The sequence below is a fragment of the Nannobrachium achirus genome (genome assembly GCF_963921795.1).
Source record: "Nannobrachium achirus genome assembly, chromosome: 15".
NCBI classification, from domain to species: domain Eukaryota; kingdom Metazoa; phylum Chordata; class Actinopteri; order Myctophiformes; family Myctophidae; genus Nannobrachium; species Nannobrachium achirus.
Window position 1 is genome coordinate 54,226,331 of NC_137822.1, and position 12,291 is coordinate 54,238,621.

The window sequence follows — 12,291 nt, forward strand, 5'->3', positions numbered from 1 at the left end:
AAAAGAGGTGCAGAAAAGAAAGACATGATGTTCTATTGTGGATATTCAATTACAAAAAATCATTGACATTGGGTTGTAGATCATTTGTCATAAAAAATAATTTAGATTTCTGTTATCATTAACAGCAGTTGTGGCTGCCTCCATGGTCAATCTGATCTTTTTCTCCTCATCTGGCTCTCTGGCTTTGACCTGTTCTTGCTCTAAGAAGCCTTTTTCTTCGTCTAGTTTCAGACACCGGTGCACAAAAATCAGGCTTAACGCGGATGAGATCAGACTTTTCTCTGATTCCTAGTCATCAAGTTGACAGAGCATAGCCACGCCACGTTTGATCCAGTGCTCCGGGGGCATCTCTGAGGGTAACGTCATGGGCATTACAAAGTTGGTGGAGTGGCCAGTGGTGGAGAGGGTGCCCTTTCTCTCGCTGGTTTTGTAGATGGGGCAGATGTATACAATCGCATCACTATTACCCGTTGGCTCGTCCTTATCTATGAGTTTGACCCAGATGCTAGGCATGTCGGAAAATAGTTTCTTGGGTTGCTGTTCTGTCAGGACTCCCTTTTCCTTATCCCAGGCAGCTCCGTCCACAAACAGCCCCTTGATATAAACACCATCTTCAGGGCATTTGTCTGGCTCATAGTCAAGAACCTCAAAGTCAAAGCCCAGGCGATCGATGGCAATTTGATGTTTCCTGGCGTAGTTCTGCATAGCTCCTGTTAAGAAGGCCTGGGTGAAGAAGAAGCCTGGCAGCCAGAACACATCAGGTTTGTCAAATTTGTACCAATCGCCCAAGAAATTGAGCCTGACGCGCAGGTCTGTGACGTAGCTGCCCAGAGGCTTGAGGCTGGGATATGAGCGCTTGGCCCATTTCTCTGGGACTTTGTTCACCATGCAGCTGCCTGCAATACTCTCCAGTTCGGCATCCATCACAACCAGACCCTTAATCGCTTTCAACAGGCTCTGTAGACTCGAACGGATAGTAATACACAACGTGTTGTAGCGCTCCATCTCTTGGACCAGCACAGTGTTCATACTCTCATTGTATTTAACCGGGTACTTCTTCAGGGCAGCCTGAAGGTCGAAATCGTCTGGAAGATTTGTAAGAATTCCATCTGCTATTGCAAAGAGGGCATCGTCTCCTCCAGAACCACCACCGCCGCCGCTGCCCCCTCCTTTGGTAAGCAGAATAGAATCAAACAGAAGCTTGGTCTGCTGCAGATCTTTAGATATGTCCACGTTTTCATGCATTCCAAACACCTCTGGGTCCTGGTCGGGAAGTTCCTCAATATACATGACGTAGTCATCATAGGTGGCTTTATTTGGGGAATAGAACTCGCCACCTAACTTGTACTGTTTGCTATTGTCGATGATTTCCTTGTTGTAGAAGTCTGCCAGGATGCACATCAGGAGTCGTCTATCCCAGTCATCCGTCACACGACCACCATAGTTACACTCCCCCGTCAGGTATGTTATGGCCTCAAGCGGCACCTCTACATATTCATCCACAAACAGCTGCAGCTGTCTGATACTGATGTGAAGGTCAGACTCATTGAAGCCATAGGCAACATTCCAGCCCAGGGGACCATATTTCTTCCTCTCCTGAACAAGTGCATGGAAGAAGCAGACTCCATACAAGAGCTTTTCCCAAACCAACTCCTTTCCAGGGTTGTCTGTGAATTTATTGAAGAACGCCGGATCAGAAACGGGGTCTGACAGGTAAGACTGTAGCAGATTGAGTTTAAGTCCTGTTGGCGGCTCATTTGTCATTTTTACACAGTTTTGCAGGATGGCGACGGGAAACTTGGGCGATGGGTAGCTGGTGAGCCAAAGGCGGAACTCTGCTTCAGTGTCCGCACTGATGTCCTCACAAATCTTCTCCAGTGTGGGCATCCAGGATACAGCCAGGTGACAGTTCTGCAAACACACCCAGCTGCCCTCTTTCATAGCTTCATTTATCATCTTCTCAGCAATGGGACCCTGGCCCTGGCCCAGTGAGATGGATTGGAACTTGGAACCATCCATGCTCATACCACTGGCAAATTTCAGCAAGCTAGCCATGGGGTCCGCTCCTGGTGACAGCACAAATACGAGCGGGGTGGTGCAGTTGGAGTCCAAGTAGATCTTTTTCAGTTCAAAGGGTGGGGGTTGCACAAATTTCTTCCCCAGATTGGCAGTCACATAATTACTGACCGCTAGTACTATCTTATCTGGTCTGAGGCAGCGGACAACAATCATCTTCTGCAGACCATTGAGTGTATCACACCACGGCTTCGGCAGAGGTTTGTTGTGAGGCTCCCTGCTGTCATAGATGGGCCTGAAGCCATCTGAGTTACTGATGAAAGCCTCTTTTAATCCAATTAGGCCAGCTAGGTCACTGGCTCTGCAGACTTCATCCCAGCTATTTTCTTTTAGCCAGGAGTCATCAGGATTGGGGTTGGCATTCTCAAGACCCACTCCTCCAGTCAACAGAAACATGAGTTCATCCACCTCAATCTTCTTATCTGCCAGTAGGATGTTGGTGCAGAGCAGGAAGGAGAAAAGGAGTTTGTCCTTCTCAAACAATGAGCGACAGATGTTACAGTACAGGCTATAAGTGAAGTGATTGATCAGTTCTTCAAGCCTCTTATCCAGTTCATCAAACTTTTCACTGACTTGGATGGATTTGGTGTAGAGGTTGACAAACCAGGTGAGGGAGTACTGGTACATTGGGTCTATGTTAGCCAGGTCAGCAATGCTGAAGAAGAGTATAGACGAGCGCTCAGCAATTGGCTTGTAGCCTTTTCTAGATTCAGCTATCTTCTCATCTGTTTTCGCAGCACTCAATTGTTCTTCATTGATGCTTTTTGACTTAGCATTTGCTTTGTCAAGAACCTCGATAGCGTTTCCATCATCCAAGAGGTTCCCCTCAGACTGCAGCAAGGACAAGATGTTTTCCTCAATATCCTTCAGCTCCTTCTGGTTTTTTGCTGTATTCAGAATATTTTCCTGCCTCTTTGCTTCCAACTCTGGCAGCTCCTCTGCAACTACAATCCCCAACAGCTGGTCCTCCAAGCCCTCTGGTGTGATCATGAAATTGAGCAGGGATACCTTGGTGGCCAGCTCTGGGAGGTAGTGGGGGTTGCGCAGCTTAGTGGTGATGAAGAAACAAAATTCATTATGGTAATCCATTTCTTTGTCCCCTAGTTTGATTCTTAGCACACCACCTTGTTTGAATGTTTGCTTGAGCAGCACTGGTTCCAGTGAAGGGTCCAGCTCCTCCCCTACATTCTCCAGCAGCAGGGGATTTCCAAATTGGATGCTGGTCTCCAGAGTTCTCATGTAGTCCTTATCTGTCAGCTTGATGAGCTTCAGATCATTTTCTTTCTCTTTCTCCTTCACCCACTTGTTGGCCTGGCCTTGAGGGTCAATCATCAAAGGCCATCGCCGTGAGTTTGTGACAATGACACCATTGTCTATGGAGAAAGAGTCATTGGGGAGTCCTGCAATGTTCCAATCCCTAATCTTAATGGGATCCCCCAGGGTCTTACTGAGGGAAAAGTCATCAGAACATGGGATGTCCTTACCCTGGCAGAGTTTGGTCCACCCTTTTGTGCAATCCTGTCTGAAGCCAGAAGTGAAGGCTCCAAGATAGGCGATGACACCAGCAGAGATGAGGACATCACCAGTCAGGTTGTCATAGGTGTTCTGGAGGTTTTTTGCCTCATCAGACCATCTGGCCTTCTCTCCCCCAAGACTCTGGATGAGCTTTTCAGCCCTCTCCAACCGGATCTTGCACTGGGCCACCTCTGCCTCCAGGTCTGCTGCATCTTTTGTCACCTTTTTAAGATTCCTCTCAAGTTCCGCCAATTGGTCTGTTACTTCCTGTAGCTCTGTCCTCTTTATGTTCAGCAATATCATGGTATCAGACAGAGATTTGTCAGCCTCTTCTAACTTAAGCTTTTTGGGAGCCACCTCCTTTGTCACCCTGTCATAAATTTCCAGGGCTTTGATCCACTTGCACAGGCCCTCGGCTGCGGAGGAAGCTTTAGCAACTTGAATTGGGTCAAACTCAGGATTCGTCATGAACGTTTTACGGATCTTCTTCATCACGACTTCTGGAATGTTATCCTTGTCGTATGATTTCAGATTTGCAAGGAAATTCATGTCTCCCAGCAGCTTCTTGCTTGGTCCCCAATAGTCCTCAACCTTCTTTGGACCCCCAGCTGGGTCAACAATCTTATCTGGTGTCTTCTGTAACATCACACACACAGCTTCCATTACCAGTTTCACACCTTTTGGAGGATTTGCCATTGACTTCACAATTGTCACATCAGCAGGCTTCAGAGTACCCAAGGCTGCTTCAGCCTCTTCCAGCGCAGGAAGGGCTAGAGCCAGGTCACCCTCACACTCTTGCTTCAGCTTACGAGACGCACTGGCTTTTATATTCGCCGCCTCCTCATCCTCGCGGACACTCTTGCTCTTGATTTCAGCCTTCCCGCTCTCCTCTGTAACATGTATCATCATTGCTTCATTTTCTATCTTTGATGCTGCCAGTATGGGCCCCTTGGCTTCCAGGTCTATCTTCATCACACTCACCTCTGTCTCAGTCTCCCTCAGCTTATCCAGACCATTAGTATACTTCAACTTGGCCTTCAAGACCATGTCACGTTTCTCTGTGAGGAGCCCCTGGAATGCAGCGATCAGCTCCAGGTAGGAGGTGGGCGTCACATAGTTATGACGACCCAGATCTGACAGAAATCTGTCTGACATTTCTTGGACAGAGGTGTGGAATGTTTTGCAGATGGGCACCACCTCCGCCCGCTCATGGTCACTCATCTCCAATGACCCCAGAAAGGTGTTGGCCACCCGCTCCAAAGCTTCCTCTGGCCATGGCTGGAACCAGTCGATGGTGCAGCAGTTGATGAGAGAAGGGAACTGCCGCAAGCGATTTCGGAAGGCATCTCCAATAGGACTGAAGGCCACCACAATGTGCAGGTTTTCCCTACAGCGTGTTACAAAGTAGGCAAATACTGCAAGAGGGTCAGCAAGTTCCATTCCCTTCTTAAGAGCAACTTCACCAACTTGATCTATAAGCGTTTGCTTCTCGTCTGCAGCAAACAGGTTGGGGACCTCTCCTGTATTCAGCAAACTGTCTACATCTTCTAGAAAAGCTTCGTCTTTGATTTGAGCATCAGTTAAAAGGAACACCGTCTTTTGACCCTCTCCTCCAGCCTTCTGCAACAGAGCCTTGAGGTCGTCCCTCCATTCAACTATGCCGTAACTCTTGGAGATCTCTGGTTGGATGATGGTCATGCTGGCCATGTATGTGGCCAGGCGGGTGATAGACTGGCGCCCGCTGCCTCCCACCCCTACCAGCAGGGCATTCCCTCCCACCTGTTTCAACACACGGCAGATGCGAGACAGATGTTCCAGGACATAACGGAAGATGACGAGGTTCATGCGATTTGTGTTGGTTTCATTGTATTGGTTCAGACAGAATTCTGCTACCTGACAAAATTCGTCTGTGGATGGTACCTCGGCATAGAGGCGGTCTTCAGGATCCAGGTCAGGTTTCATGTAGTCCCCAAACAGAAGATTACGCATGTCCTCCTCTTCCAATGAGGAGCCTTGTTTCAGGTGATCAAACACATTATCAAAGTTCTCCTTGAAGTTCTTTTTAAGAATATCCTTCATCAGCATGTACAACCAATCTCGGTCATGGTCATCCACCAGGCGGTCATAGAAGACGCGAAAGACTTCATGGACAAACAGGCGGATCATAGTGGTTTTGTTTTCCAGAGACTGTTGCTTTATCAACAGGCAACCTTGGATGACACGTGAAAAGTCTCGAAGGTTGAAAGTGTAGTGAGACTTTGCTGGTGTAGGAAGTAGTTGAGCCATGGCTGCCTTATACACTTCCATAGTAGCTTTTACAATACAACTGCCGACATCGTGATACTGATCAGGGAAGTCGTTATTTCGGAAGTGGAAGTCCACCAGTTTGGAGAAGATGCGCACCATGGTTTCGTCGCTGAAGGCATTGATGCTGCAGACGATGAAGTGGCGCTGGAAGCGAGGCGACACAGAGTTCCTCCCACCACCAGGGGGTCCCATAGCCGCTAGGAGCTGCAGGTCCTGGAGGGTGATCTTGGAAGTGTCCTTTATGTCGTACCAATGTCCATGGTCCATGTACTGGCGAAGCAGCTCAATAGGGGGCTGTGAACCAAACTGATCGAGAGCAGGCATGTTCATGTCATCCACAAATATAACACACTTTTTCCCTGGAGGAGGGCCAAGCACCCCCTTCCTTCTCCTATTCAGTGATGCCACGATAATATTTTGGCTCTGGTTGGCAGTCGTTCGGGCTGAGAAAGTGATGAGAAATGGCAAAAACTTTTCCTTGTCTGTGTGGTTCAACAGCTTTTCCTTGACATACACTGACTTTCCAGTGCCAGTAGGACCCACAAACAGTAGAGGAACCCCAAAGGTGATACAGAGGTCCATGATGAAGGTGTAGCGGATAGTGTCTATGGTAGGAACAATAATGTCTTGCACTTTGGTGTTCTTGTCTCCCAGGCTGACCTTCTTGATGTGATCATTCCAGTGGACCCAACGACCTTTCCCTTTAAACTCGTAAGAGTAGTCATACACCAGGTCCTTGTCATTCAAGGCACATTCCCATTTCCCCACAGCGTCTGCCTTCCCTGTAACAGCTCCCCTGAGGAACTTATCAAACTTAGTCCTGCTGGCTGAATCCAAGCTCCCTCCCACAGACCATATCAGGCCGAAGGCAAAGGCTGCCATTATCCAAGCGCGTAGATCTTTGTCTGAAGGAGGATCACTTTGGTCCTTCAGAGGTCCATCAAGCTGCATCTCAAAGAGCTGGCACAGAGATATCACAACGTTGCTGTTACTGGTGCCAGCGACTTCCCTGCAGTGGTTACGCAAAGTGTCCAGCGCAGGTGGCACAAGCCAGTTGAAGAGCCCCAGTACCAGATGTGCGTTCTTGTCTTTCAGAAGGGGCTCTGGTAAGGTCTTCATCCAGGAGGTTACCAAGGGCTCCCAACCCAGCTCAGATGGCTCCATGTAGATCATACCACATCGACTCACCGTCGCAGGTGAAGCCTGTGCCAGGTCCATTGCTTCAAAAATCATACTCATCGTATTGGACATCTGGATGATCTCACCACTCATCAGGCACAGTTTTTTGTTGTCATCCAGCACAGTGTTCATGCTCTCAATCCATAATGTGTCAATAGGTCCATCAAAGACCAACCATTTACGGTGTGGAGTTTCCGCCGATGAAAAGGCACGAAATATGTTGGCCACATTCCCATCTGTCCACTCGTAAGATATTGGGTCAAATTGTCCAAACAGCTGTCCCATGGTGATAGATTTAGGGTTCACTGTTTTGTATTGGACCTTCTCTTCACTGCCACTACCTTCCTTGTTCATATGAGTCAGCGTGTCGGCAAGTACATGTAGCACTTCAGTCTTCCCTGCAAAGGGCTCTCCCACCAACATGAAACCATGCCTGACTATCATCATCTCATATGTCTGGATCAACTTCTCTTGGAAAAATGCTGTGTTTTGTACATTCCTCTTGTTACAGCAAATGTTGACGGCTTCCAAAAACAGCTGATAGTCAGCCTCTGGGAGGATAATGTCACGAAACAGATCGCTGGTGATTCCTTCAAACAGTGGAATGTCGTGCGAGAGGAACTTAGGCTTATTCACATCCTTGATGGACCTCAGTAGCAGTATATCTTCATTGTGGTTGGGGAACTTTTGCTTCAGGTTTCCTGCCGCAACAAGTACAGCCTTTACGGCCCTCATCCCATAATCATAGTGGAATTGAGAGGACAGCTGCTCTGAACATAGCCTGTAGGTCATTGCAATTTTTACTGATAGGGGTTTGGCATCTTGGAAGCCATAGGAATACAGAGAGATCTCTGCAATCAGGGTATAGTTAGGGACCATCATAGCCACTGTTCTGAACAGCACCTTAAGGTTGTCTGGGAGTTCTGAGCGTCCTGCATAGCCAGGGTTCATTGTGATTGACACAAAGCAGTTGGGGTTGAGGTTCAGCAAGGTCCCCTCAAAGTCAAATTGTTCCTTCAACTCTTCAATGGCTCTCTGAATGCAGAGAACCTGCTGGCCCACCACAGACAGTACTTCAAGCTCAATGCGGTTGAACTCATCAAAACATGCCCATGCACCTGATGATGCCAGACCTTTGAAAAACTTTCCCATCGCGATATAATCCAGTCCATCAGAACAATTGAAGACTACACACTGCACAGCTAGAGCTTTGGCCAAGTCCTTGGTGGTCTCAGTCTTCCCTGTCCCAGCTGGACCCTCAGGCGCTCCCCCCAAACTCAGGAAGAAAGCGCCGATCAGGGTTCGGTAGCATCGGTCAGTAAGCGGTGTGATAACCAGCCGGCATGAGTTGCCCAGATACTCATAGGCATATTTAACATCACAGTTGATGATGTGAACACGCACGTTCCAATCTTTCTCATCATTTTCTTGCCAATAGTAACGAAGCTGAGCTAGCCACTGGAAGTCTTTTATGTCGTTTATACCTCTTTCCTGTAGTTCAAGGACCACGTCTCTGGCATGGACATCGATGGTCACCAATGCCTCCAGTGTGATCCGGGTTTGTTTGACCTTTTCCTCTCTCACCATGTCCACAATGTCTGATAGCTGAAGCTGCAAAGCTTCGTAACAGTCCTTTAAAGTATTTGTTGAGATTGCATCATTTACTTCCTCTGTCCAGAAGATCTGAGATGTGCAGAGCACCACCTGTCCAGGCCAATTCCTCACCCATGCACAACGGTTGTTGCGATCGTAAGCCAATCTGGACTTAGCTACCTGATCTTTGACACTTATAACCATTACTTCCTCCACCTGCAACAGCCACTTCTCCACAGCTCCCTTCGCTGCCACGGTGGAGATTGTTTTGATGAGACCAACTTTCTCCCCTTCACCGCTGAACATGGACACGATATCCAGACTTTCCGTAAACTCAAGTTTGGCGATGCCCTCGAAGCACTTTTTCAGATGGGGCTGCACTTTCAGTGGATCCGTGGTCTCAGACAGAATCTCCAGCATCTCGTCATTAGAAAGGAAAAAGAAACGAGGGAAGTAGAGTCGCTTCTTTTCAAGGTAGATGTTAAGTCCTTTCATGATCTCTTCCAGGAGCGTGTTGGAATCTGTGAGTTTTTTAAGCAAGTCAGGCACTGAGGTGGCGTTAAGAACTTTAGGATCCTTGACAACGTTACCCATAATGAATTTCCAGTCTTTATCCACAATTTGGAATTTGCGTCCCTCTTCAGGCATTTGCTGCATGATGTCCTCAGACGAGAAGATGGGTTGCAGGTATTGCCACTGGGCCTGCACCTTTGTCCACTCGTCTATGGTTTTCTGGGCATTGTCAAGCTTTTTCTCCCAACCCTCAACATCTTTCTCAATGGGCTTGATGTAGGGTGATGCCCTCATGGTCTGCGTCTTAACGATGTGATCATCCAGCATAGTCATAATGTCATCCACAGCGTTGAGAGCATTCACCTTAGTTTCTTTGTATTCTTTGTAGCCGAAAACAATTTCACTCCATTCCGCTTGCATTTCACTCAAAGCTTTCTCGAAACCAAACTCTTTAGTAGCATTGGCACAGATGGTTTCAATGGCGTCTCTGATGTCCGGTTTCTTTTTCAGAACTTTTAGAAGACCTTCCATAACATTGCTCAGAGAAGACTCTAGAGTGAGCTCATAAGGTACTTCCTTTGAGATTTGCTTTGAGATATTTGTCAAGTGGCGAGGTTTGATACCAGGGTTACACAGCATTTTCACCTTATCAAAGTCCTTCTTGAACTTTGTGATCTTGGCTTTAACCTTTTCACCTAACTCGGATTTCTTATTCTTCTGCATAAAGGTCTTCAGCTTTGCGTAGACAATTGTTGACAACTTTTCCATATCTGTAACCATAGTATTTCCATCTAGGTCCTGGATGGCCGTTGCCATCCATTCCATCTCAGTGTCCTGCCACTGCAGCATCTTTTCAAAGAACTCCTGGTAAGGTTTGATGCTTTCCTTGATGGCCTCCAACTTAGGGTAAGCTGACAGTGGCATCTTGAAGAGGGTCTCTTCCTTGTTTATGAAGGTAATGTCTGATTTCAAATCGTCCAGGTCACTTTGCACTACCCTCATGTCTGCCGTATACTGCCGTATATTTTCCAGCTCAGAGCATTTTGCAAACACTTCCGTGGTGTTACCCAGCCCACCCAAGTCATCTTTCAACTTTTCAATTCTTTCTGCAAGCTCCCGTTCTCCTTTCTGCCTATAGTCCTCCATCACCTCATCATTGAGCTTAAAGACAGGGAGAATGTTTTGTGGCCATAGAAGGACGGTGGAATTCAGATTCAAATCCTCTGTGTCAAAGATGTGCACGTCCAGAAGGTAGTTTAGTTTCTGATTGGCCTCCATTATCTTGTTGTTTAGCTCTACAATACCCGCTGTCCTCGTGTGACTGATGTAAGCAATCATCTCAGTCATCTCCTCTGTGTTCTGCGGGATAATGCTAGCTTTCTCCTTGATGTTTTCAAAGTCCCGGCAGATCTGAGAATTTTGCTTTCGGTGGTCGGAGACCAGTTTCTCCAAAAGGATTTGGGCGAATTGCGTAGCTTTGTTGGACAGCCCTTGATTCAGGTCCTCACAGTACAGATGGACCATCTTAAAGTGGGCTATAACTGGGAGGTTGATAATCTCCTTGGCTAGCTCACGATACTTCTCTACACGCTGAGTACACTCATCAAAGGTATGTTCTTCTTCCATGAATGTATCCACATCAGCCTGTTCTGTTCCATTAACCAGCCGGCCATAGTTGTCAACATAGTTCTGGAAATATTTTCCAGGTCCGAGTAGGTTCTTGTTAACAGCAGTTTTTACAGTCGTCTGAGCCCAGGCAAGGGCATGATCAGCCAACATGGCATTAATGCACGAAGTGGTGGTGGTTTCTGTCATCCATGACTGGACTGTCGGGACTTTCTGCAGAGTACATGTGATGACATTCAGAATTTCCAAAATAGTCTCTTCAAGGGCTTGAAAGCTGGGTTGAAGTGCCATCTTTTCATCAACCAAGATCAGGTTCATACGGAATAGTGGCAAGCGGTGCGTATTCCTTGGATCATATAGGTCGGCAAACTCATTCATACTTCTCTCAAGCAGGGATTTCAACTGGTTGGAAATGAGGGTGGATACACAGTTGTAGAAGGCGTTTAGCCTGTCAGGTCTCACATCCTTCATCATCTCCTTATTCTTCAACAGGCCTCTGATTTTGCAAAACCAGGAATCATGGTCCTCACGGTTAATTATCTTCGTTTCAATGTCATTGCATTTCGCAGTTACTTTGTCCTTAAGTATTTCACAGTACACTGGTCCTTCTAACCAGACTTCAGGGTCAGGCAGGAGCAGTGGGGAAAATGTCCTATAGCCGATATCCAAGACAGCACGCATCACTGGATGAAGGATGTATAACGTGTCATTTATTTGTTTGTGGTTCCTAACAAAGCTATCATGCCAGGGTCTGGAGGAATCAACAGCTTTTGGTGTTGCATCCTTCGGTTTCTTCTGAACAGAACCTTTAATGTCTGGCTTCTGTAGTACGATGTTTTCTGTGTGCTCAACCAGCTGTTTGTGGAAGTCACTGCGGACCTCCGTGCAGAGATCCTGTAGTATTTCATCCAACCCTTCACCTTCTCTCATCTTAGGTGGCACGCGCGTGAGCATATTGTCCAGCCACTGCTGTGGAATGGGCGCTATCTTCACGCATTGTTTCCGGAGGCCGAGGTTCATCCGCTTCCGATCTTCACTGTTGGTAGACGGTGAATTAGCCATGGCTGTTTGTTCAGTAATTAATAATCCTAAAAAGTAATCCTAAAAGTCTAATCATATAAATGCTAACAACTTCAAATTGTCTTATACTATGTCTCTCTCTTACCCTGCAGTATCTTATATACTAGCTTACCTGACGTCTGGTCTGACGTCACACATTTAACACTAATCTTTGCCTAACAACGCCCACGGAGGCTTGCCCTCCGTGGGCATATTCAGGACATGACTGGATGGCCAAAGACTGTTCACTCCTGTCCGTCTGTGTTAGTATTGATTTTGACAGCAAATTTCTATTTAGTTTTAGTCATAGTCCTTTGAATTAAACATCATTTAGTTAGTCATATTTTAGTCGAGGTTTAGTCGACCATATATCATAAGATTTCAGTCGACTTTGTCGGGCCTTGATGCTGTCGTAAACGGTAG

General features: G+C 47.0%; 1 protein-coding gene across 1 annotated transcript; it reads right to left on the reverse strand.

Annotated features, from left to right (window-relative positions):
• Positions 1-288: 288 nt before the first annotated feature.
• Positions 289-11,871, reverse strand: LOC308299956 (dynein axonemal heavy chain 12-like; the record flags this gene model as incomplete). Its single annotated transcript, XM_080743732.1, has 1 exon — positions 289-11,871. One exon carries the CDS (start codon positions 11,869-11,871, stop codon positions 289-291), a length of 11,583 nt encoding a protein of 3,860 aa, XP_080599858.1.
• Between the last annotated feature and the right edge of the window lie 420 nt (positions 11,872-12,291).